Source organism: Carassius carassius, chromosome 19 (assembly GCF_963082965.1).
Source record: "Carassius carassius chromosome 19, fCarCar2.1, whole genome shotgun sequence".
Taxonomy (NCBI): Eukaryota; Metazoa; Chordata; class Actinopteri; order Cypriniformes; family Cyprinidae; genus Carassius; species Carassius carassius.
Window position 1 is genome coordinate 12,918,303 of NC_081773.1, and position 27,744 is coordinate 12,946,046.

Consider the following 27,744-nt stretch of genomic DNA (forward strand, 5'->3'; position numbering starts at 1 on the left):
ACCTTTCTGTTGTCATCATAGCTTGAGTCCACTCCAAGAATTCTGGCAGCATTTGCTTTTGGAAATTTCTTTTTCAGATATGCAGTTACTGTATTCACAGAGAGAGTCTCTCCGACTTCAACCCTGTTATAGATCTGTATGTCACAAAAGCATGTAATGACCAAATTAGCACATTTACTGTACGTTAACTTAAGTCGTCTTTGGATAGCACTCCTTCCTCATCCATAAAATCAATGTCTGGAACAAAAGAATGTGTACATTATAACTGAAATATCTGCTACAGCACACAGTATAAACCAGGCCTTCAGATATCACGCTTAATGTGAAGGAGAAGTCATTTTGATTTAAAAGAGAGTCAGAGCAACCACAAAAAATACTCACTGACACCATGGACGTAAAAGCCTGTGCTTCATCATACTCCTCTGAGATGTAGTTTAACAGCCTAAAGAGAGCAACACCTGCATCCAAATACCCATCCACTTTATCATCCGCACTGACAACCAGCACAAACCCAATCCTAAGAGACACGGAAACATAAATGCATATCAAATCTGGCATAAAATCTCATCAACCATAAAATGATCAACAAATAAAACTGAGAACAGTACATGATACAGCTCATTATAATAAAATGTTGTTTGTTTGTTTAATGTATAACGTCAGTTGCTTATTACCTGGTTACTTACCAAACAGATAGAAATGGACATGAAAAATTGATTTGAGTTGAAATTATACATAAGAAACCATTAAGTGATATGAAAATAGCAGAGCTATGGAATTTTCTACGACAATGGTCCATTATACAGTTTAGCTATCATTATTCAGAAGTTAACAATTAGAATCATATATATATAAAGGAAAAAAATGTTAAGGTTCAAGAAAAATGTATTAAATGCTATTGTGGAGTGCATATACCTGAGAGGAATGTTATGTTTGTAAAATAATTCAGCTAATTTCACCAGCTCAATGCTCTCCTCTTGTATTGGGTCAAGAAACAGAACCTGCAAACAACAGATAAAACCATTTTTCATTCTTTCACAAATTAGTATTATGCTGCAAGACCCATTTTGAATGAATTTGTTATATTTCAGCTTAGACCATAATCAACTCACAAGCAAGCTGACTCACCAGGTTATAGAAGTTCCGGCGTATTTGTCGAATAACTCCAGGAAATGTTGCTCTGAGGAGCTCCTGGACACTTGAGGGCCAGTGACGATACATGGAGTCCTTCTCAATGTCATTAACCCACTAGAAAATGACAGACATTTGTTACATTGTGAAAGCCTTTATGTGAGCAGTGAACACCCAATTTATCTGCAGCTTGGGTTCCGGAAGTATTTTATCCATTTAACTTTAGCATTAGCAAAAAATAGAAATAAAATAATAATAATCATGACATTTGTTTCAAAACTGATACTTAGCATCCAAGAAGCTCATGGCAGGTCAGTCTTAAAAGGTTCTATTAAACATTAATCAGTTAGTACAAAAACCATTTTCTCTATGTAGACTTAAAATATGGTATTTTACTACCAGAATTGCAGAGCTCCACAACCACACTCAGATAATTAGCGTCTTACCATAATGGATGAGTGACGGATGTCCAGAGCGTAGCTGTCCTCTACAGTGGTTGAAGATGGTAAATGCAGGAACTTACTAACGCTGCTTCCCCTGATGCCAAGGTTATGAAGACCTTCGAGAATCTTGGCCTCGGTTCTGAGGATGTCCAGGATGCTACAGATCAGTTGAGAAAGAACAAATTTACAGGATGAGTTTAACATACATAAAACATGTTGAGGAACGGTAGTGGGGCCAATTACCAGCTGGTAAGAGGATCTCGCACAGGGATCTTACCTGAAAGCGTTATGAATGTCCAAGTCAACGTGTATTCCATTAATAAACAGACTGGCATCTCCAGGTTGGATCCCCATCGACTCACTTAACCTCTGAAATGTGAAGTCCTGTTAGCTACACCGTCACTTTATGGACTTCACATCATTCAGTATGGACATGATTTGCTGAAACATGATCTTTTTGTATTGGATTCTTCATTTGAGACTCTCGAGACACTCCAGAGTACTCATCAAACTTTTCTAAAAATAAATCACAAAAATCCTGGCCCACATGGCTGCACTTGAAACTTTTTTTTTTTTACAGTGCTCATCAGAAAAGTTGTTGATAAAACCTTACCTTTTGATTGTCTTCTATTTCTTTCCTCATGTCTTGGTTTACGGCCACTCTTGTCAGTGATCTGTGGGGACAGTAAAACATGTACAGTCAGTACCAGCTCTCGCCAACATCCCAGAACAGTCATTAAAACTCATTTTAATCTCAAAAAACCTGTTCCCTCTTAGACGCCATATCTGCTATGCTGACAAACAGTAAACCACAATAACTCGGAGTCAGCAAATTCTGAACACCGCACATAAAGCTGTCTTGAGCAGCAGTGGAAGAAAGTCACAGTCACACATTAAAAATGACCTACACATAATGCATATGCATGCATTCTGTGCTGTTATACATGCAAAAATGCATAGCTGAGTATTTTACAACAATAACTGTTACGTATATTCCTAAATAATGTTCTTTTCATTATTGGATTTAATAAGGATTCTATAAGGATGAACCTTTTAAAAAGGCAACATTTTTGTTAATCTTCCCTTTTTTCTTTTTGAGTTCTGATGCAGAGAGTTGTAACAAAGGTAATGATTTCTGTCTAGTATTTTCTCAGAGAAACCAAGACTGAATTTCAGACTTTTTACCTGGCTCTGCTTGGGAAATTTTGGCTGAGGTCTTGCATCAATTTGAGAGAATCAAACTTTGGCACAGTCATGATCCGAGATGCTGCCTGGAAACTGAGGTCTATTGGAAATACAGAAAAAGGCATTTCAAAATCTTTTTTAAAAGAGCCAATAGTCCATGAAAAATGCCTGCAATGCAAGAGTCCATTAAAACTATTCATAATTAAAATATAAATCTAAAATTTTGTAATTAAACAAACAGCTGAATTCAACATTGTCATGATTTACTTGTACACGAACAAGTGGAAAGGTACGTGGACATCTGGCCAAGCTCTCCTTAATGAATTCATCTTAAATACAGCAATTTTTGACTTGTGAATGAATCTGGATGAATGAGCTTCATTATTAGAATAATTATAATAGGATACATTATGGTATGGAAAACAGTGACTTTTTTGTGTTCCAAAAAGAAAGAACATCATTAGAATAAGTACAGTAAATTATAATTTAATTTTTTTGGAGAAGCAATTAAGAAATGTATTTTGATGAGTGAAAACATTATGACTTTGGTTGCCACACAGCTTGATTTTTAAACTAGTCTAAAGAGTCCAAGCGAAAGGGTAAAAATTACACATCAAAGTTATTACCACTTACAATTCCTAAAAGTTATTACAAAATCAAACGACTGTTTCAATAACCATCCTGATAACCATCACAAGAGCCCTTCATGTCAAGGAAAATAAATTGCTTCATTTATCAATCAGCACAAAACTAAAACGGCTCTTATTTAGCCACTTTGCTCCAGGTCTTACAGTGCAAAATTGAACTTGGCTGTGAAAATAAGCATCTGTTCAGAAGTCCGAAAAAGAATAGGACAGATCGCTGCAGCAAGCAAAGGGTACAGACTACAACCTTTCTTCTGCTTCCCAATTCATCAAGTGGACAGTTCTCTCCAGGAACCATGAGGATCGCTTTAATCTCACTGGGTGACACAGCACTGAAACCAGAACACCGTAAGAGAGGACCATCAATAACAGCAGCCTGCTCACCTTGGAGCTCCCACACTTTGAGGGGAGTCATGTCATTGGTGCTCTCCAGTAGATGCTTCCTCAGCTCTCCAAGTTCCTCCTGAAGCTCTGGGTGAGACTTTCTGGAGGTGAAAAAGGACTCAGTGAGACACTGTTTCACATTCAAGTGTGCAAAAGTTATTATTCCTTTAGCATCTACTGTATGGATGGATATAATAAAGAGAAATAAATCTGAGTGCTTACTTTAATTTCCCAAACAGAAATCCTTGGACTTCTTCATTTTCATCCTCATTATCAGCGGTGACTGATTTGGATTCTGTAAACAAATTCAGGTCATGTCAGTTTCAAATTATTTGTTTCAATATCATTAGCTACTTCCATTTTATAGTGAACTTATTATTTTACAGTTTGAAGTTTCTCTACTAATAATTTTGGAGTTCCACCATTTTGAAACATACTGCCATTTAAAAGTCAGGGGTTGGTAAAATTTCTTTTTCTTTTTTTAAGATTTCTTTTATACTCAGCATGGTTCTATTTGTTTGATCAAATCAGAAATCATTGCAATGTAATGATTTGGCGCTCAATAAACATTTAGTAAATTATCGCTATTAACAACTGCGTTGCCTAAAACTTTGTGGAAATGGTGATATATTTTTTCAGGATTCTTTGTTGAATAGAAAGTTCAAAAGAACAGCATTTACTGTATATGAAATACAAATACTACGCAACCATGAAAAGTCTTTACTGTCACTTTTGGTTAATTTAATATGTCCCTGCTGAATAACAGTATATTAATTTCTTCCAAAAAGTCTTACTGACCTCAAACATTTGAAGGGTAGTGCAGTTTGTCAAGCTACTCATAACTGAATGCATATTTCTTAACAATGACTACTAGAATAAAGCTGTTATTGAGTTATCTCATTTATCAATTCTTATTTATTTTAGATTTTTTGATACCTTTAACTTGTGTGTCGTCAACAGCTTTGTACTCAGTGCTTTTAATTGCCAGTTCAACACCATATCCAGACAGCAGCATCTTTTCATTTTTTGGCTCCTGTTGTGAGAAATCAGAGTGTGGGGCAACAGGTATTTAATATGTGGCACAGACTCTAACAAATTCATAAACTACATAAAACATTAAATCATAATGAAATTACACTGCTAATACTCACAGACACAAAGTGTCTTAGCACATAGATGAGTTTGCCCTCCTGTGCCCGCTCTGACAGAACCTTATGAAAAGTATTAAACTCCTTTGTGCCGATTTCAGCATAAAGAACAGCTACAGGCAGGTCTGTCCCGTTGACTCCAGGGTACTGGTGGTCAGACTTGTATAGGTAAGGTCTTGGCCTGCATAGGACACATAAAAAAAGGTTATGAGAAAACTCTTGATTATGACTCAATCCATGTATAGAAAATGTAAAATATTGCCCCAATATTTTTGAATACAGTATACTGTTGGTTAGTGTTACCTGCCTGCTGCAGTCTTCAAGAGCTTCTTCATATCCTTGGTGCTGCAGGCATTTTGACCGTGAACAACCACAAAAGCAGTGCAGCCATAAGGAGGAGGTTCATCACTTGCTATCTATAGGTTGAGAAGAAACGGTTAACAATCTGTCTATGGTGTAAACCACACAGTAGCAGTCATTTCAAACAGACTAATATTTTAAAAAGATTCAAATTGATAAAAAAAGACTTATGCACATATGTTATTGATGGTATACTTTACTAAACCAGAAAAGGACTCACTTGTTGGAAAGCATGCACAGCCGGTGAGTAAGCTCTTAGAGACAGAGACAGCTTCAGCAGGTTGACCTGAAGATCTGTCAGAAACTGTCCAGCCTTCTTGATGATCAGGTTATAATATGACCGGACAGACTCTAAAGACAGGGAAGTAAATATCGGTCTCTGTATATTCTCAACTTAATGTGTAGTTTAACCAAACACTATCTTACATACCATTCAATGAATAAGGAAAGTTGAAATGTCAGTCATTACCTCCATTTTTGTAAACCGTTAACTCCTTCACAGTATCGACAAACTGCCAGAACTTCTCTTCACCATCCTCTCTGATGAACTCACTGCCGGAAAATAGATTTACAAAACAACAGATACATAAGACAAACACAGTACTGTAATGCATACAAATAGTAAAAATAAATAAATAAATAAATGTTGCGCTATAAAGAGATGACAGTAAAATGTTCTAATCTGCTATTTCTAATCTGCTGGCATAAAACATATGAAAGGCAATATTTCAACTTTTTGAATAATTGTAATAGTGACTAAATTTTTTTATCATTTCAAATCAGAGTCCACATGAGATTTTTGCACTGTATCACACTGTAGGACTGCATGAAACTGTGATTAAATTGTGAACAGCAAAAGAAATGGTAACTAGTTGAAGCAGCTAAAACATTCAATATCCATTATATACATTTACAATATCCATTATAAAAATAAACTAAATACTTGATATTTTAAAAAAGGTTAATATATGTACAAATAAACATTAATTTGTATGCATGAAGTTGGTTATTTAAATATGAAGGGTAGCCAGTGAAATACTGAACTATGGGAGAATAATAAATACTCCAGCCCACCTTGTTTCCAGCAGGAGAGGGGTCATGGACCATTTAGCCTGAAGACTGGCGACGACTCCTTTAGACACTGAGTGCACGTGATGGACCCTCAGCAAGACCAGCACAACAAAGACCACCCTCATGATCAGACACCGCTAAAAGAACATAAAGATAACTCCATTGTAATTATAATAATTAAGAAATATTTAAGAACAATTAAGAAACACTATTGCTCATTTGCATGCATTTATAAAATGGCTAGAAACTGCAAAAAAAGAAAAGAAAAAAAAAAGAAAAAGGAAAGAATTTTTACTGATGTTTTCATACATCAGAGAACAAATAGACATGTTGTAATAAAAAGCTCCTATTGTTTGTTTTGTGCTTCGGAATTGAAATAATGTTAACTATAGGCCAATTTTTTTTACATACAAATATTATGTAGAAGCTGGCCTTTTTTCCTGGGATAGTATTTTCAATATCACACATAGATATTATTTTCAAATCACTGTCAATAAGCAGCAGGTTCCCACTGTAACCACTTCTCTCACTAGGCTCAGTGTTTGTTAAATGAAACAGATCTTATTCAAGGACAATATAACGTGATAATAAAACGTCTCAACAGAATATCTCTTCCTCTGGGCAAAAACTGGGAAATGTGAATTATTTTTTCATTAAAGTTACTGTGAAGTATCGGTAAAACAGAGAGGACTTAACTGTCCGGTAAAGCGCCACGTAGCTACAATGTAACGTTATGTGTCGATTAGCAGCTATAATTGTTACATTTTTTCGTTCATTTACAGACATAAGCGTCACTGTCAGTTACATACACTTCATGCAAAACAGATGAAACAGACTATGATTGTGATTGGTCATTCTTATGAATGAAGAAACAATAAGATGGGATAAAATACATCCAGCACAAACTGAACAACCCCTTACAGCATTTCTTTCAGGAGCAACAACAGCATATTATTCAACAGCAATAAACCTCGATCTGGCTGATACAGACTATGAATATGTTTTAAAAGCATACCTAAATCGTCGGAGGCTGAGCCGCTGTGTTACCCGGTTTCACAGGACGCCGCCATTGAGGGGTCCTGAATCTTTAATTCCCTGTTTCACACAAAGGAAAGCGATACATTGTTTCCGCTTCGGTAAAAAGCTTCAACATTTTAGTGACTTGTAAGCCGAGTATTGTTCAGCTTAGTAATAGCAGAGAAATATCTTTCAGCACTAACATATTTTGTAATTTGTACGCAGGAGTACGTTGTTCAGGCATTTTCACGGACAACTAATGTCATTGATGCAGTAGGAAAGTAACGGTAGAGCTCGTGCGTGTTGAGTTAATATCAGTGATATGAACACACGGCGCAGTTTTGATTAGTCTATAAAATCTAAAATATTGATATGAAATCAAAATACTGTACATGTAGCTACAAATTACTTCCCATTCATTTCTATTTAAACAAATCACATATTTGGCTACTATTTACAGTCTATAAGAGTTGTTTTGTAGCCTATAATTGGGGGAATCAGGATATTTTTAGAGGGCAATAATATATATATATATATATATATATATATATATATATATATATATATATATATATATTGCTTGTTTTTTTACAATAGGCCTATAAAATTTGGGATTGCTGACCTAAAGGTGAAAAAGACATATTTACATGTAGCCTAGGCTACAGTATACAGTATGTGTACATTGTACACATATAGTTTATTTGATATTGTTAATATTTGTATACTAAAGATAATGTGACGGATATTTTAGATAACCTTAGTAAATATAACTATATTTTATGTTGTTATGCTCTTCAGAAAACATGATTTTATGTTAAATTAGTTACTCCATAGGATATGCATTGGAATTTAAAACAAATAATAGGCTACAGATTTAAGATATTAAATATCCTTGAAAATAGTTACTTTATAGAAACAGGGTGTAAAAAAAACAGAACTTACCAGCTCAAAGGGGGCGCTGCATAAGAGAAAAGTGATTATTGCAAATGTAATATATATGTAGAATTACAAACTGCCTATTGCATCAAACAACAACTAAATTTTCAACTACAAAATACAGCGTGCCCATGATAATGAATTTGATAAAATGCTTGATTTTGTATATATTCATGTTGATTTAAATAAACTTCAAACAGTTTATTTACATGTTGCATGAAATAAAAATAATGAAACTTTGATTTAGGCTTAACTGAAAAAAAAAACATTATTATTATTTTTTACAGTGATGTAATGTCCAGTTATTACATAACTCTGCTGATTATTGGCAATGACATTACAAAAAGTTAAAAAAAAGAAAAAAAAGCAGAGTATTAAGTTTAAAACTGAGTCTAATAATAAACAGTTCAATAGTCTCAGTCTGAAATATGACATTAGTCTTCAAAGATATAGAACCAAAATCTAATTTGACAGTTGACAGTTGAGATGCACATGCAGAGTATTTATTGCCTGGTACTAGTAATAAACACAAGAATAAGTATAGTCTATGAGACAGAACATACATAAAATGAGCAGCATAAATCGCTTGTAAATAAAATAAAATAAACGAATTTCCAGAATTTACAATAAGCCAAAAGGCTTCTCAACCAATTAGGATTGGCTCCAATGTTAATGTTATCATAGCATTCCTGTACAGGATTTCCCACAAAGTGACATATGGCACAAATAATGCACAGTTCAAAGAACTGTGAAGAAAATAATAACGCACACAGATAATTCTCTCAGTAGCCTAGTGGCGACACTTTATTGCTGAATATAGCAGAGCACTGGACTGGGACCAAGTGCAGATGAAATTGTTTGCGTGCTACGAAAGAGCTCGTGCTATACCGGTGCGACAGCGCTCTCGTCTCATTGACATCATTCGCATCATCCCGCTGATGTGCGTCGCGGGATAGATGGAGGAGAACACGGGCTCATCGCGAGTGCGCGGAGATTCCGCAGAGTAAAGCAGACCAACGAGGCACTTCAAATCGTTTCCTCTCAACACAACGAGCAGACGTTAATATTTTGAAGACTTGCACTTTATTTTACCACGATGCTCGGTTCTTAAACAGCATTTGGTTATGCATTTTCTTTGGTGACTAACACTTTCTTTACAACTTTGTGAGATATCAAGTTCGATGTGAAGACTTGGATGTCATACTTTTGCGCATCTTTTTTACCATATCAACATGTGGCATGGGTCTTTTGGGCTGGATCCCACACGAACGTCCTGGAAGAAGAGCTGGAGAGGAGATCATGATTCGCACTAACTGCATGAAGAATTTCCGTGTGTTAAAATGAATGATAAACCCAACAAATGGATTTTCATCCCAATTTTAGCCATTCTTTTTGTCCTGATTGGGTACCAGTATATTTGTCCGGCAGGCGGCCAGGCTTGCCATTTTAGGACAGGAGACAATCTCGTTAGGATCGGTCCCCCGTCCACTCCAGACCCGACCGATGACCCGGAGGAAGACATCCCACCTAAATGTGCGTCCAAATTCAACTTCACGGAGCGCGATCTGACACGCGACGTCGATTTCAACATCAAGGGAGATGATGTGATTGTGTTTCTGCACATTCAGAAGACAGGCGGGACCACCTTTGGCAGGCACCTGGTCAGGAATATTCGCTTGGAGCAGCCTTGCGACTGCAAAGCGGGACAGAAGAAATGCACGTGCCACCGGCCCGGTAAGCAGGAGTCCTGGCTCTTCTCGAGGTTCTCAACTGGCTGGAGTTGCGGTTTGCACGCGGACTGGACGGAACTGACCAACTGCGTGCCTGTGATAATGGACAAAAGGCAGTCTCCAAAGCGCAAGAGGTAACCCCCCCCCCCCCCCCCCCATAAACTAATTCGGAGAATTCATTTGCCGCTCTGTTGCCTCTAATGAAGGTAATGATGAAGTGTAAAATGTAGTCTGTTCTCACACGAGTCCACCACTTTGAGTAGACCAAAATGGCACTCTAGGAAAAGCAGGTTTAGATCTATTTAATAAGAATACAACAACAATAACAACTAATACTAATAATTATTATTTTATACAAATAAATAAATAAAACACTGAAAATGTGCGATGTATTAACAACTTTATAAAAATAAATAAATGGCATTGTTAGTTCATTAAACTGAACGTGACAGTTTGAAGAAGGATTGGAATACTATTTTCTTATTTTTGTAAAATGTACTCCAATAATCTTAATTTACAACTTAGAAAATATGTATTTTTACAGTGCAGGCTACCAAAGTATATAAAGTTGTAATTTCTTATTTTTTTACAGCAATGTAGTGAGGATATTTTGAGTGCACTTAGACCCCTTATGTAGTTCTAAAAAGTGAAACCAGTTCTGTTTACACACACAGTGTCCCTGGAAATAAAAATAAAATAAATAATAATAATCAGGACTTATTTCTGTCCATCAATAAAGAGGTCTTATTTTACTTGCCATAAAACACCTTGCTTTGGGAATCTAAGATTATCATTATTATTAGTGACTGTTATTGTGAAATAATAAAGTTTTGTGTTCACAATGCATTCAGACCTCCTTTAGAGATCTCAGTCCAGTTTGATTTAATGGGGTCTCATTTGGAGCGTTCACATACAAGCTACGCCAAAATACCAACCACTATTGCACCTCTGAAGTGAGGTACTTAAGGTGAACTTAAAGGTGATATATTTCCTCTGGCACACTACTGATATGTTGCTAATTCTGGACCAGTTGAATGAGAAATGATTTTGAACACCAAAAGCCAATCAATCAATGCAATGTCTCCAAAAGAGATCTGCGCATTATGAATCCAAGTCCATTTTCCATTTTTATGCCCTCTGCATTTTTTCTTTCACTGTTTAGAAGGAATTTTAGTCCATCATTATTCTTTTCTACATGTAAAGATTAATCTACTTCACATATGATTTTAAATTGTTATATCACCCTGTCAGAAAAGACAGTATAATTGGGGTTTTCTTTGCCCGTGGTCTCTCTGTGTCACTCAGTGATATTATTAATGTGACAGTGATATTATTAACTTATCACCCAACATGGTTTATGGCAAACACATTAAAATGCACAACAAAAAGATAGCCAGTCAAAATGACTAAATGTCAAGCCTAAAATGTTATTTTCTACAGTCTCTGTGACCATAGCAGTCTTACTCAGATTCTGTATTCCCGTTTAAATGACTGAGAGCCTGCGCTGTAATGAACTTTAAATGAGGTATCATAAAGCCGAGGCGAGCTGTCGAGCATTTCCATCTATAAATCTGACAGTGCCAGTCTGGCCAAGCAAGCCGTTAAAAAGTTATTTTAGTTGTTTACTAAGTATAATGATGGCTTAATATGGCGAAAATATGCAGACTTTCACTTTTATAAGTGTCTGCGAATAAAAGACATATGTGTTTTTAGTGCCTGCGGATGCTGTTCTTGTAAATAGCATAAAAAATAGCTTTGTCGTCATCCTCGGCTACTTACTGATCTAATGTTAGTCCATGAATAATGTTTCACACAACTGGCTGTGTCCGTATCTGTTGTGCTCTGTTATCAATGAGAAACTAAGTTTTGGCAGTCACTCATTTTAACGGTTGCCAAGCAAATGAATCAAGTTAATTAGTTGCTCAGCCTGCATGTATTGTAATGAAAGAAAATATTAATACTTAATAATACTGACTTTGAGGAATAGCATGTTGCCTTTAAGGGTGTTTCAGAGAGGATTGGGTGAAGAGAAATTCACATTCATACCCCGAAACTGCAAGTCCACAATGATTCATCTCTCCAGAATCAGCCAACTCATTCTGGAAGTTCACAGTCTGTATGCGACAGAGAACCGAAGCCCAAATGAAACATAAATCCATCTCTTGCTCTCTCTGTGCTTTCAAAATGCTGCTTCACATTGCTTCTCTAAAGATACACCAGGAGACGCAAATAAATCTCTTCTGACAACAGGCGCTTTTGCTCTCTGAACCGCATGTGCTAAGTGGTGACTGTATGAAAATTTCATCCTGATACCCAGCTCTGTTTATTTCGGTTATGATGGATCACTCTGTGTGTGGAGGACGCTTTTCACAGACATATGATCCTCATTTTTTTCTGTGTATAAAGGCCACTTGGAATTTACAGCACTCACAGTATTCCATAATCTAATAATCCAGATTAGTGCAGTAGCGCAAAAAAAAATTGTTTTTTTTTTATTGTGAACACGCAGAATAAGTTCTTGCCAATGGTGGGCTGGTAATGTGGCAACAAGGTTTTCAGGCATGGAGTGGCCCTTTAAACAGTGTGGACACATTGCAGGACCTGGAAAGGTCAGCCATGTCAGAGCAGATCAACAGACACTGTTAGAGTCGATAAGAAGGGAGAGTTGAAGTGATCTCTTCAGGGAGGCTTCTCTTCTTGTGTCTCTTATTCTGGGTTGTTTGTCTTCTACATTTCTCTTACAGGTCAAAACTGTCAAAACAAAGCAACAGTTAGAGAATCTAACTGAGCAGGTTTAAAACAACATTGACCACTTTAAATTTTTTAATGCACATTGCTGGTCTGATGCATAAATACAAGGCTTTATAAATAATATGTAATTTCTACTTTTCAAGAGCCAATTTATTCCTCATGAATAATATATGGTCAAGTCAAGATTGTTTCAAAGCATATATATAACAGAATTAGTTATGGAAACTCAGTTATGGAGACAATTCAAATTCTGCTACAAAAGACAATAGTGTCATTAGTCAGAGCAAGAACATATGGTGGTACGGTGCTGTGAGTATTTAAAGTCCACATGAAATCAAAATTGACTATATTTACTTTGTTCGCCTAAATTGATCGTTTTGTGCTGTACAATTCATCCATGCGAGTCAATCCACACAAAAAAATTTTTTGGCTTCATAATCTTTAATCAAAATCTGAAAATGCCCCTCCCCTCTGCATTGGAGGACCTTCACTGATGATGTAGGCTTGAGGAATTTGGTGTCTGCTTAATCCGTAACCACGCCCCTCCAACTGACAGTAGACAGACTGCCTGTGTGTTTGCGAGCATTGACAGCGCGTGAAAGGAGAGATGGCGAGGAGGTACATTTTTGGTTGTGGATCTCACGGAACACTTTTCCCTTTCCCTAAAACACATTGGGACACATCGAGATGCTCGCGAGTGTGAACTTGCTCCTGAGCCGCCACGTCCAGGTGACCATTTGAACTCTCCGCATGTAACGGCTCAAACATGTAAGGTCTGAATCCCATGACGAAATGATCCTCCGTGTGTTCCTGTTCTTCATCTTCCTCCTCCTCCTGCTGCAAACTAAATTGCTGTGATTCAGGTGGCGAGTAATCCTCAACAACCGATTGTAAACTTGCATTTAGATCTGCCTCCATTTTTTTAATTAAACACCTACTTATCTAGAGCCAATCAGGTGCTAGTTGGAAAATAAGCCACGCCCACTATTTTCCTCATTTATTATTCCGTTTCTCTCGGAAATACGTCTCAACACTGGAGAAAAGTCGTTTGCCACTTCCGTTTCACGGGGACTTTAAAGGAACCCTCCACTTAAAAAAAAGGGCTAATTTTCCAACTCCCCTAGAGTTAAACCGTTGAGTTTTACCACTTTCGAATCCATTCAGCCGATCTCCGGGACTGGCGGTAGCACTTTCAGCTTAGCTTAGCATAGATCATTGAATCTGATTAGACCAAAACCATCTCGCTCAAAAATGAGTTTCTATATTTTTCCTATTTAAAACTTGACTCTTCTGTAGTTACATTGTGTAGTACTAAGACAGACGGAAAATGAAAATTTGTGATTTTCTTGACTGATATGGCTAGGAACTATACTCTCATTTTGGCATAATAATCAAGGAACTTTGCTGCCCTATCATGGGTGCAGCAGGCACAGTGATATTACGCAGCACCTGAAAATAGTCCTCAGCTAGTTTATGTAGTTGCAGCAATAGCAGATAGCAGGTGCTGCATAATATCATTGCGCCTGCTGCACCAGTGGCGCGGCAGAAAAGTTCCTTGAATATTACGCCAAAATGAGGGTATAGTTCCTAGCCATATTGGCCTAGAAAATTACAACTTTTAATTTTCTGTCAGTCTTAGTACACTATTTAACTACAGAAGATTCAAGTTCTAAATAGGAAAAATATAAAAACAAATTTTTGAGTGAGATGCTAACAGTCTATTCAGATTCAATGATCTATGCTAAGCTAAGATAAAAGTGCTACCGCCAGACCGGGAGATCATCTTAATGGATTCGAAAAAGGTAAAACTCAACTGTTTAACTCTAGGGGAGTTGGAAAATGAGCCTATTTTCAAAAAAAGTGGAGTGTTCCTTTAAGACACACTGCTGCTGCACAAATAGCATATAAAATAACCCGTAGCAGATCTATAGAAGTGGAGCTGGGGAAGGTGGAGGGTTTCAGAGGAACTTTGAAAGCACACTGCAAAATGCTCAATTGAATGCTAACCAGCCTGCGTCATTTAGAGTTTCATGAGTGAACTATACATTTAATCTATTTTGAAATAAGTTCAACTCAGCTATTAGCTGTTCAAGAGAAGGCATCAACATTATTTAGCTCGAGTCTGTTTATTGTTGTTTGTTTAAATTCAGTTCAATAACATTGTCAACACTGCAAGATGCGATTCAATTTTAAAGAAGCTTTACAGATGACAAAAATTTCATCATCCATCTCAACTCAGTTCACTTTTTTTCATCCCATGGTGTCAGTGCCATCAAGTCAATAATATTAATATATATTAAGTGATTTTAGAGCCCAACTAAGCAAGCCAAAGGAGATTATGGCAAGGAACCTGACAGAAACCTTGGAAGAAACCAGGCTCAGTGAGGGGACCAGTTCTCCTCTGTCCTAAATGAATTCACATGGTGTGATATAGTTTGATGTATGTCACATTGGTATTAGGTGGAAAAAGTAAGAGTTTCTATCTAGTTTGTCCAGCAAGTTGAAACATGAAAGCAGAGCCGCCATTTTTAGTTTAGTTTAGTCAGTTTATCTTATCAGTAGGAATAAGCACAATGATTGTGCTTGTTAAAGTCTGTATTGTGGTCCTCCCTTGTCATGACATGACATATTTGTAACTGGTCATAAGGTTCTGTACTGAGGGCTGGTCCAGTCAGCGAGATCCTCACTGAGGATGTGTGCCGAAGCCTTGTCTGATCAAGTCCCATCCAATTTTTATTACACGCAGAGATACGACCTATTGCATAAGTAAAATGGGTTGGGTAAAGCATTTCAGTTGTTTTTAATTAAAGATGCTAATCTTATGATAACTGACCAGTCATATAACAGCACAATTAAGATGAATTTCAGACCCAACAGGGTTTTATTTGGATGCAGTTCTCATGTGTTGTATATCCATAGGCATCACATCTATTTAAATTATGTTGTTCAGATGATAAAACCCCCTGATTTGGAAAAAATCCTGACTCGTACTTTTCACCTTCCTTTCTCGTTCTTTCATATCTCTGCCTCTTTTCAGGACCTCTCTCTGCCTCTTTCTTTTTTAGCCCTAATTAAATTTGCCATGTCCCCTGGCATTATAACCAAATGGAGTTTCTGGGCAGTCACGAATGTGCAATCTGCTGAAATGAGATGCAATTAACTAAGCCAACTGCACACAGGTTCTGAGATTAAAGGCACTGCAAACAATCTGCACATGTTTACAGAAACAGTCTCTTAGTTTGCAGTTAAAAACAAAAACCACTAAGACAGCTAGTCCATAATTAGGAACACAAAAGCATTAAAACGGTGTTCTGTTTTTCTCCCCAACACCGATTTCATAGTGTTGTTACGTACTGGAATAAAGGTAAAAACTAATTTCACAAAGTTTCAGTGCATATTATGGAGAGAGAGAGAGAGTCCATTTTGGCATTTTATGATTCCTTATGTAAGATCATTAGATATGACTTGAGCCCCTCCCTCACTGTATTGTTATTTTTATCTGTTTTGTTCAGCGGGCAAAACCATAATCCCGATTGATTCAAAATTTTATAGCGTGTCATTAATGTCTGTAGCAGAATTTAGAAAAAATTTATCAGTTTTTAATGAGTTTGAATCAAATTGCTGTGGCAAGAGTTAAGGCTGATTTATAGTTCTGCGTCAGACCTACGCCGTACCCTATGCGAAGACGCACTCCCTTACGCCGTAGTCTGATGTGCACCTCTACACAAATCTAACATCGCGCCAAATCTACGCAGACCACAAGCACTGTGATTAGTCTGGTAGAACCCTCCCTCCATGTGTACTTGAGTTTTGTGTGTGTTTATGTGCACTTTAATATATTTTAATGTTACACCTTCTTATATAAAATAAAACAAAGCAAAGAACAAGTCTCTTATTTATTATACTACATAGCATTATACATCAGTAGTTGTCCGCAACAAACAATGTTGGTTTGCCGTGGAAGAAGTCTTTGTGGAGATGGAAAGAATGCCATCTTCTCCTGTTCCGTTGTTGTCTTCCTTTGTTGTTTTAAATAATGATTTATCAATTTGATATTTATTTGCCACCGTCACAGCTATAATGCTTATCTGTCAAGCTGCTTCTTCTTCAGCTCTTGTTGTAGTGCTGCAGGTTCCACAAGCAACATGCCTGTGGACACTGCAGACTAGCGGTTTGCATTTGTACTACACGTTGACGCGGACAACGATGCAGAAGTATAAATGAAAACTGACGCAGAAGTATAATCCAGTGTGGCGAGTGGGGCTGGGCAGAGGGACGTGGGAACAAGGAGTGAGGCCGGCAATGATTGGGCAAATCAGTGACACCTGCGACCCACTGCCGGTCTCGAGTCCCACGTAGGAGATGGAAGGATATAAAACTGGAGCGACGACAGTGAAGGACGAGAGAGGACCAGGCCTGGGCTTTTAGTTGTCTTTTGGTTTTTATTTGAGCGCACCAGTCGTCCGTGAGGGGCTGGTGCGCTGTTTTGTGTTTATTTTTGTAATTAAAATGTTATTTGATTGTCCGCCCGATGACTAGGAAGGTTTAATTCATTACAGTGGTGCCGAAGCCCGGGAGAAGGAGGGACGCGCTGCTGAAGATCCCTCGCCGCTGTGGTGAATCCGCGGTGCCACGGAGCTGGCGAGGAGGATGCCGCCATGGACGCTCGAGGCGGTGGACTGGAGCGAGTTGCCGGGGACGGGCGAGCTCGCTGCCGGCCGCCCGTGATGTGGAGGGGCTTTTAGTTGTGTTTTGGTTTTTATTTGAGCGCACCAGTCGTCCGTGAGGGCCTGGTGCGCTGTTTTGTGTTTATTTTTGTAATTAAAATGTTATTTGATTGTCCGCCGGTTCCCGCCTCCTTCTTCCCGATGACTAGGAAGGTTTAATTCGTTACATCCAGTCTTTACAAACTGAAGAACGTACTTAATCATGGGGTTCTAGAAACATATTTTTGTTTGTTTTTACTAAATTTGTCTCTGCATATGGTGGAACAAAGTCACATTGTATATTAACACATAAACTCATCAATGTTGAAACAGTCTATTAGCATATGTGCCTGAATGTGTGTTAAGTTTTCATGGCTTCTTTGGTTAGGGTTTTCACACTAATGCAATGAGACCTAGAAAAATCTCCCATTGTTCTAATGGAAGGCCAAACATTCATTTGAGGTCTTCCGTTCACCCTCAACAATTAGAGTACAAATAGATTCACAAGCTCCTCATTTCCCAGACAATCACAGTAATGAGTAACCTGCAGCTGCACTAATGGGCCATTATTACTCACATGGAGAAAGTGATGACATCCTCTTGGCACAATAACACTCTTTGCATGATATTTTATTCATTATAGTCAACACAGAGATACACAATTACTGTCAGCATCTGCATGGGCACAGATCAATAGTGAGACACCTTCACCCACCTTACGCAAGGAAGCAAAGCGCTTTTACTTGTCACCTTTGAATTCTTCTTCCTGTTCCTCCTTGTATGTTTCACACATCACTGCGCTTGTTAGATGGCTGCTGTTGTCATATTCAGATCCTTTCTGCTAGATCTGTCAACCCAAGCAGGTTCTCTGTGAGCATGCATGGGGTTGCAGGAACTATATTTGTTGGATTTACACCCTGGAGGGACCTGCTCGAGTCCCGTGCATCCTCATTGGTATGGAATGTTTATTAGGTGCAGGGCTGAGCATGCCCTTGTGGGTTAGACGCGGCGGGGTCTGGAGATTGCTTTCATGTGTCATTAATCCAGGTCACCATATTCTCTGGAGCAAAAGCTGTAATCTAGTTGCTGGGATAATTATGTGATAACAGGAAAGGGAAATTTGGTGCATCTTTTGAGTCGACTGCTTGAGTCTATTATATGAGCAAAAAAGCAAAATGGGCTAAAAAGCCTTTTTGTTACAATGCTTTTGTGGAGAGGCTTGCAAGCCCTCACCAATTTTAAAACATCACCTATTAACATTCATAGTACCCAGCAGTTGGCAGATGATTTCAACACCTTTTATTGCAGGTTTGGGAATCCCGCTATTTTCCTTTACAAACATCTCTTCTACTGTGTCCACACACTCCTACTCCTATTTCTTTTGAATCTCAAACAGCTGTCTCTTCTTGTACATCTTCATTTATCTCTTCTGTCTCTTCTACAGCTTTTATGATCTGCGAGGAGGCTTTTCAAAGGTCAGAATATAAGGAAATCTTCTGGCCCTGATAAAGTGTCTTCTTGTCTGAAATATTGTGCAGATCTTTGTTTACTCAGAACTTTAATACATCATTAAGACTGAGCAAGGTTCCAGCATGTTTTAAGCGTTCTGTTATTATACCTGTTCCCCAAAACCTGTTTCCATCTCAAGCCTAAACGACTATAGACCAGTCGCTTTATCCTCAGTGGTTATATAATGTTTTGAGAGGCTGGTATTAATACATCTGATAGTCATTATTGGCTCACTGCTGGATTCGTTCCAGTTTGGATACACGCCTATTAGATCTGTGGAAGATGTATGCGCTGAATATGGGTCTGTATCTTATCTTGAAGCACTTAGATACTCCAGGGTCTTATGAATGTATTCTTTTTGTAGATTTTAGTAAAGCCTTCAATATTATTATACCAGACATTCCTTATTTCAGATTAGACTTACCTGAAAAATATAAATCACTATTTATTTCATTTGTATCTTTGTTCTATTATAACATAGATGATTATCTATGCTTGTTATTTGTTTATTTCCTTTACTGATTTACTATCCACCTACAAAATCACCCCAATCCTTTATTTTTTATTTCCCCAAATAGCTATTCAAGTCATCCGTCGATTTTTTTCATATAATTTATATTTAATCATTTAGCAGATGCTTTTATCCAAAGTGACTTACAAATGAGAACAATAGAAGCAATCAGATCAACAAGAGAACAACAACAGTATACAATTGCCATGCCAAGTCTCAGTTAGTCTCAGTTAGTCTAGTACTGAACACATAGCCAGGTTTTTTTTTATATATATACACAGGTCCTTCTCAAAAAATTAGCATATTGTGAAAAGTTCATTATTTTCCATAATGTAATGATAAAAATTAAACTTTCATATATTTTAGATTCATTGCACACCAACTGAAATATTTCAGGTCTTTCATTGTTTTAATACTGATGATTTTGGCATACAGCTCATGAAAACCCAAAATTCCTATCTCCTATCTTCCTAAAATTAGCATATCATGAAAAGGTTCTCTAAACAAGCTATTAACCTAATAATCTGAATCAACTAATTAACTCTAAACACCTGCAAATGATTCCTGAGGCTTTTAAAAACTCCCAGCCTGGTTCATTACTCAAAACCGCAATCATGGGTAAGACTGCTGACCAGAAGGCCATCATTGACACCCTCAAGTGAGAGGGTAAGACACAGAAAGAAATTTCTGAACGAACAGGCTGTTCCCAGAGTGCTGTATCAAGGCACCTCAGTGGGAAGTCTGTGGGAAGGAAAAACTGTGGCAAAAAACGCTGCACAATGAGAAGAGGTGACCGGACCCTGAGGAAGATTGTGGAGAAGGACCGATTCCAGACCTTGGGGGACCTGCGGAAGCAGTGGACTGAGTCTGGAGTAGAAACATCCAGAGCCACCGTGCACAGGCGTGTGCAGGAAATGGGCTACAGGTGCCGCATTCCCCAGGTCAAGCCACTTTTGAACCAGAAACGGCGGCAGAAGCACCTGACCTGGGCTACAGAGAAGCAGCACTGGACTTTTGGACAAATTTTGCATGTCATTCGGAAATCAAGGTGCCAGAGTCTGGAGGAAGACTGGGGAGAAGGAAATGCCAAAATGCCTGAAGTCCAGTGTCAAGTACCCACAGTCAGTGATGGTCTGGGGTGCCATGTCAGCTGCTGGTGTTGGTCCACTGTGTTTTATCAAGGGCAGGGTCAATGCAGCTAGCTATCAGGAGATTTTGGAGCACTTCATGCTTCCATCTGCTGAAAAGCTTTATGGAGATGAAGATTTCATTTTTCAGCATGAACTGGCACCTGCTCACAGTGCCAAAACCACTGGTAAATGGTTTACTGACCATGGTATTACTGTGCTCAATTGGCCTGCCAACTCTCCTGACCTGAACCCCATAGAGAATCTGTGGGATATTGTGAAGAGAAAGTTGAGAGACGCAAGACCCAACACTCTGGATGAGCTTAAGGCCGCTATCGAAGCATCCTGGGCCTCCATAACACCTCAGCAGTGCCACAGGCTGATTGCCTCCATGCCACGCCGCATTGAAGCAGTCATTTCTGCAAAAGGATGCCCGACCAAGTATTGAGTGCATAACTGAACATAATTATTTGAAGGTTGACTTTTTTTGTATTAAAAACACTTTTCTTTTATTGGTCGGATGAAATATGCTAATTTTTTGAGACAGGCATTTTGGGTTTTCATGAGCTGTATGCCAAAATCATCAGTATTAAAACAATAAAAGACCTGAAATATTTCAGTTGGTGTGCAATGAATCTAAAATATATGAAAGTTTAATTTTTATCATTACATTATGGAAAATAATGCACTTTATCACAATATACTGAGAATTTGAGTAGGACCTGGATATATATATACAACCCGAATTCCGGAAAAGTTGGGACGTTTTTTAAATTTTAATAAAATGAAAACTAAAAGACTTTCAAATCACATGAGCCAATATTTTATTCACAATAGAACATAGATAACATAGCAAATGTTTAAACTGAGAAAGTTTACAATTTTATGCACAAAATGAGCTCATTTCAATTTTGATTTCTGCTACAGGTCTCAAAATAGTTGGGACGGGGCATGTTTACCATGGTGTAGCATCTCCTTTTCTTTTCAAAACAGTTTGAAGACGTCTGGGCATTGAGGCTATGAGTTGCTGGAGGAATTTGGTCCCATTCTTGCCTTATATAGATTTCCAGCTGCTGAAGAGTTCGTGGTCGTCTTTGACGTATTTTTCGTTTAATGATGCGCCAAATGTTCTCTATAGGTGAAAGATCTGGACTGCAGGCAGGCCAGGTTAGCACCCGGACTCTTCTACGACGAAGCCATGCTGTTGTTATAGCTGCAGTATGTGGTTTTGCATTGTCCTGCTGAAATAAACAAGGCCTTCCCTGAAATAGACGTTGTTTGGAGGGAAGCATATGTTGCTCTAAAACCTTTATATACCTTTCAGCATTCACAGAGCCTTCCAAAACATGCAAGCTGCCCATACCGTATGCACTTATGCACCCCCATACCATCAGAGATGCTGGCTTTTGAACTGAACGCTGATAACATGCTGGAAGGTCTCCTTTCTCTTTAGCCCGGAGGACACGGCGTCCGTGATTTCCAACAAGAATGTCAAATTTGGACTCGTCTGACCATAAAACACTATTCCACTTTGAAATAGTCCATTTTAAATGAGCCTTGGCCCACAGGACACGACGGCGCTTCTGGACCATGTTCACATATGGCTTCCTTTTTGCATGATAGAGCTTTAGTTGGCATCTGCTGATGGCACGGCGGATTGTGTTTACCGACAGTGGTTTCTGAAAGTATTCCTGGGCCCATTTAGTAATGTCATTGACACAATCATGCCGATGAGTGATGCAGTGTCGTCTGAGAGCCCGAATACCACGGGCATCCAATAAAGGTCTCCGGCCTTGTCCCTTACGCACAGAGATTTCTCCAGTTTCTCTGAATCTTTTGATGATGTTATGCACTGTAGATGATGAGATTTGCAAAGCCTTTGCAATTTGACGTTGAGGAACATTGTTTTTAAAGTTTTCCACAAATTTTTTACGCAGTCTTTCACAGATTGGAGAGCCTCTGCCCATCTTTACTTCTGAGAGACTCTGCTTCTCTAAGACAAAGCTTTTATAGCTAATCATGTTACAGACCTGATATCAATTAACTTAATTAATCACTAGATGTTCTCCCAGCTGAATCTTTTCAAAACTGCTTGCTTTTTTAGCCATTTGTTGCCCCCGTGCCAACTTTTTTGAGACCTGTAGCAGGCATTAAATTTTAAATGAGCTAATTAAGTGGATAAAAGTGTAAAATTTCTCAGTTTAAACATTTGCTACGTTATCTATTTTCTATTGTGAATAAAATATTGGCTCATGTGATTTGAAATTCCTTTAGTTTTCATTTTATTAAAATTTAAAAAACGTCCCAACTTTTCCGGAATTCGGGTTGTATATATATATATATATATATATATATACACAGTCCAAGAAAAGATCCGTGAGGGTGATTTTGAACTTCTTTAGGATGGCACCACAAGGCGTCGTTCACTTACAGAGCGCAAACTTCTGGAGGGCACATAAGATTGAACTAGTGAGTTTAGGTATGTTGGTGCCCTGCCAGTGGTCATCTTGTAGGCAAGCAATTTGATGCGAGCGGCTAACCTGATGAGGAGAGGAGTAACGTGTGCTTTTTTGTGGCTCATTGAAGACAACCCTCGCTGCTGCATTCTGGATCAGTTACAGAGGCTTGATAGTACATGCAGGAAGGCCCGCCAGGAGAGCATTACAATAGTCCAGTCTGGAGAGAACAAGAGCTTGGACAAGAAGTTGGGTGGCTTGCTCTGACAGGAAAGGTCTAATCTTCCTAATGTTGTAGAAGGCAAATCTGCAGGACCAGGTCATTGTAGCAATATGGTCTGTGAAGCTTAACTGATGACCCATTACTAACTGATGGTTAGCTGGAACTACCAGGAGTTCTGTCTTAGTAAGGTTGAGCTGAAGGTAATGGTCATTCATCCAGCTAGAAATTTCACTCAGACAGGCTGAAATGCGATCAGCTACCGTCGGGTCATCTGGTTGGAATGAGAAGTAGAGTTGGGTGTCATCAGTGTAGCAGTGATAAGAAAATCCATGCTTCTGAATGACAGATCCTAATGACGTCATGTAGATGGAGAAGAGATGTGGTCCAAGTACTGAGCCTTGAGGAACCCCAGTAGCAACTTCACCCCTCCAAGACACCCTGAAGGAACTATCGGAGAGGTAGGACTTCAACCAAAGGAGTGCGGTTCCAGAGATGCCCATCTTTCTGAGGGTGGACAGGATAATCTGGTGATCACCGGTGTCAAAAGCAGCAGACAGGTCCAGTAAGATGAGTACTGAGGATTTTGAAGCTGCTCTTGCCAGTCGCAGCGCTTCAGTAACCAAGACTAGGGCAGTCTCAGTTGAGTGGCCACTTTTGAAGCCAGATTGATTGCTGTCCAGGAGGTTGTTCTGTACAAGGAACATAGACAGCTGGTTGAACAGAGCTCGCTCAAGTGTCTTTGCAATGAATGGAAGCAGAGTGAAGAGAGGATCTGAAGAAGAGATTGCTTGAAGAAGGTGAGTGGGAATCGGATCAAGTGGACAAGTAGTAGGATGATTAGACAGGATACGTTTGGAAACAAAAAAGAAAACTGCAAAGTCGTCAGCTGTAAGAGTCGATGGAGGAGGAAGTGGAGGCGGATTAAGAAGAGAAGAGAAAGTTTTGAAGAGTGTCCGAGCGTCACAACAGTTGTTAATTTTGTTGTGGTATTAGGATGTTTTAGCAGTAAAGACATTTGCAGAGAAGGAAGAGAGGAGAGACTGATTCACACTGAGGTCGGTAGAGTTTTTTGATTTATGCCTTGATTTATGCCATTTCCTCTCATTTCCTTTATGCCATTTCCTCTCTGCAGCCCAGAGTTTAGAGCGATGTTCACGGAGAACCTCGGACAGCCAGGGGACAGATGGGGTAGTGCGTGCTGGTCTAGACATTAGTGGGCAAAAGTTGTCCAAGCAAGAGGTTAGAGTGGAACAAAGAGTGTTTGTAGCACTGTTCGTGTCCAGAGCTGAAAACTAAGAGAGCGAAGGAAGTGAGGATGAAACCACAGAAGAAAGGTGAGATGGAGAGAGTGAGCGTAGGTTCCGTCGAAAGGTGGCCTGAGTTGCAGTGTGTGCCGCTTCAGGAGTAAGTAATAGGTTAGCAGTTGTCCACGGAGCCACAGCGCGTGTAGATGAGGTCCAGTTGGGTGCCTGATTTGTGAGTCGCTGTAGTAGACACTCGCTTGAGATCAAGGGAGGCAAGCAGAGTGTTGAAGTCAGCAGTCTGGGGTTTATCTAGGTGGATGTTGAAGTCACCAAGCAGTACCAGAGGAGTACCATCTTCAGGAAAGTTTGATAGCAGTATCGCAATATATATCGCAGAAAAACTAAATATGTGAGTTTTTTTTACAATATCATGCAGCCCTAGCATGCAGTATACTACATTTCACTGTACTATATATTTGTCTTAAGCAGTATTCTGTAAGTCATACCTGTAATTTCATACCTCAGTTAATTGACTCAAATGGGTTCATTTGTTCAGTTCAATTCATTTCATGTGTGCTTTCTGTTATACAAAGAGCCTTTTCTTCACCAAAACTGGTTAACAAACTAACATTTTGCTACCTCCCAAGTAGGGATGGGACGATAACCGTGATAAAATGTGCTGAAGGTTAGTAATATCGTTTAAAAATGAATTATCATTAAAACCGTGTTTGATTATCGCGGTTTTAATAACTCACTATTAAATCATGTCCAGCCAGCAACAGTCTGACGCAAGCGCAGCGCACAATGTTTTTTTTGTTTTTTTTCGAGAAGGAATGGCGAAAGTCAGTGACTTTTCTATGCTTTTCTATGCTTCTACACTTTTCATTGTAAGGAAGGAAATGCCACAGAATTTAATCTTTCTTTAAATTAAGTGCATAGAGTTGCTTGTTTTATTAGTTGTTTGTTGATTATTAAATATAAAACTTGCTGAAATGTTTTCAGTGTGAGCATCAACTATTTTTGAACACTTTCATCTCGTTTCAACAAAACCGTGATAATATTGATAATCGTGATAATTTTAGTCACTATAATCGTGATATTAAATTTTCATACCGTCCCATCCCTACTCCCAAGTCAGAGCTGACAACAGTCCTCAGGACAGGAAGAGTAGCTGCATCTCCTCATGTTGATGAAACTCTGTATAAATCTTGAGAAGTTGAGGCGTGCACTGTGAAAGCTACTCAGAGTAATGAGACAGGTCTTGCCAGAGCAGATGCTCAGCTCTTTTGACACTGCTGTCAAAAAATGCTGCTGTAGCATTTATGCCTCCCCAATAGTCTAAACCAGTTCTCTTATTGGATGCAGTTGTAGCTTTGGCCTGGACTTATAGCTGATGTCTGAAGAGAATATAGAAAATAAAAAAATATTAAATTATGTTTATTGTAAGGTGCATGGTCGGTTCACTTAGTTTTGTCTTGGCCATTTCATAATAACTTGTGGGAACATGATAATATGTCTTGGCCACGAGATATTAATTTGAGGGAATGTCATATTAACTTGTGGGAATGTGATTTTATGTTGTGGCATCAAGATCATTTTGTCGAGGTTAACACCATGGTCTCGAGATACTATGTTGAGGGAATGACATCCATTTCTCGTGGCCACAAGTTTAATGCGTAAACAAACTTGCGTGACCATATCAACCCTGGGATTATCAGAGATTTATTAATTCATATTTTATTTTGAAATTATTTTGAAATTTTAAGAAATTATTATATTATTTATTATAGAAATTATTACATTACTAAATTATTATATTAACCATATGTCTTGCCTACCAGCCTTTTTTTTTACGTGAGATTGTCAGCATTCAAATGAAGTTTATCATAAATATATGTAACATAAAGTGCATAATATATAAATATAAAATTATTTTAATTCACTTTAGTCTAGTAAATCCCTTAACTGATTGTATTTTCCCATAATATTTGTATATCATGCTATTATTATTATTATTATTGGTTATATTTTTTATATTAGTTTATATTCTTTTTTCCATTCATTTCAATTTTTCTACTTCACATACTGAATAGTTTTGTAGAAAATAGCTTACTGTGAATGCTGGACATGCCAATAAAGCTTTGATATTTCTGAATGGAATTTTGCTGGAATGCAGTTTAAATTGAATATGTATTTCATTTTATCTCGGCTAATTAATAGACCATACTTATAAATACTATAGTCCTTTGTTGAGGAATTAATCATTCACGTAGTTTCATTTGTAAATGAAAACACAATACGCTCATTTATCATCACACATGGGCATAAATATAGTGATAAATTAAAAAACTTATTGGCATAATTGTCAGATAAATTATAAATGAGCGTGTTGTGTTTTTTTATTTACAAATGAAACTATGTGAATAATTAATTCCTCACTATAGTATTAAAATAAAATGAAAATAAAATAAAATGAAATAAATGTTAAATTTAAACAAAACTATTCAGAACGTGAAGTAAAGAGATTGAAATGAAGGGAAAAATGAATATAAACGAATAAAAAAATATAACCAATAAAAAAGATGATGGACCTACAAGACTAAAGCAAATATAATTTTTTTTTTATATTATGCACTTTAACATACAGTATATGTTACATATATTTATGATAAACTTCATTTGAATGCTGACGATCTCATGTAAAAAAGTCTGGTAGCCAAGGCATATGGTTAATCTAATAATGTAATAATTTCTATAATAAATAATATCATAATTTCTTAATTCAAAATAAAATATTAATGAATCCATCTCTGATAATCCCTGGTTGCTATGGTCACACAGGTTTGTTTATGCATTAAACTCGTGGCCACGAGAAAAACATGTCGTTCCCTCAACATAACATCTTGAGACCATGACATAAGGATGTTATTACCTCGACAAAATGATCTTGTGGCTAGGACATAATATCAAGTTCCCACAAGTTATTATGTCATGGCCAAGACAAAACTAAGTGAACCGACCATGGCATCTCCCGGGCACCGTAGTATTGGATATGTTGTAAAAAGAATGTACTTTAGTTATGAGACATAGATGAATGCAGTCTTTATCTGCAGTTGTTTTAAGTACAAGAGTATGCATGTGTTGAACACAACAAAGCCTACTTCATCT

General features: G+C 37.9%; 2 protein-coding genes across 4 annotated transcripts in view; one reads left to right on the forward strand and one right to left on the reverse strand.

The window, feature by feature from the left end:
• The window catches only part of uggt2 (UDP-glucose glycoprotein glucosyltransferase 2), a 33,573-nt gene extending 26,066 nt beyond the window's left edge, over positions 1–7,507 (reverse strand). For 2 of the 3 annotated variants that reach the window (XM_059499893.1, XM_059499892.1), the window contains exons 1-17: positions 7,382–7,507; positions 6,370–6,503; positions 5,765–5,847; positions 5,516–5,646; positions 5,239–5,351; positions 4,939–5,116; positions 4,724–4,820; positions 4,010–4,082; positions 3,788–3,888; positions 2,760–2,859; positions 2,188–2,248; positions 1,852–1,943; positions 1,578–1,731; positions 1,129–1,248; positions 916–1,001; positions 382–517; positions 3–134 (exon numbers count right to left, since the gene is read on the reverse strand). In XM_059499893.1, the coding sequence (XP_059355876.1) occupies positions 3–134; positions 382–517; positions 916–1,001; positions 1,129–1,248; positions 1,578–1,731; positions 1,852–1,943; positions 2,188–2,248; positions 2,760–2,859; positions 3,788–3,888; positions 4,010–4,082; positions 4,724–4,820; positions 4,939–5,116; positions 5,239–5,351; positions 5,516–5,646; positions 5,765–5,847; positions 6,370–6,491 (1,779 nt within the window). In that variant the 5' untranslated portion in view covers positions 6,492–6,503; positions 7,382–7,507. Of the gene's footprint in view, positions 1–2; positions 135–381; positions 518–915; positions 1,002–1,128; positions 1,249–1,577; positions 1,732–1,851; positions 1,944–2,187; positions 2,249–2,759; positions 2,860–3,787; positions 3,889–4,009; positions 4,083–4,723; positions 4,821–4,934; positions 5,117–5,238; positions 5,352–5,515; positions 5,647–5,764; positions 5,848–6,369; positions 6,504–7,381 lie in introns of those variants that run through there. The other variant, XM_059499894.1, reaches the window with a different exon arrangement.
• A 1,599-nt stretch (positions 7,508–9,106) lies between these two features.
• Positions 9,107–27,744, forward strand: part of hs6st3b (heparan sulfate 6-O-sulfotransferase 3b) — a 67,862-nt gene continuing 49,224 nt past the window's right edge. Inside the window, exon 1 of the mRNA XM_059499895.1 lies at positions 9,107–10,183. Coding sequence (XP_059355878.1) covers positions 9,660–10,183 — 524 coding nt within the window. The 5' untranslated portion in view covers positions 9,107–9,659. The remainder of the gene's footprint in view (positions 10,184–27,744) is intronic.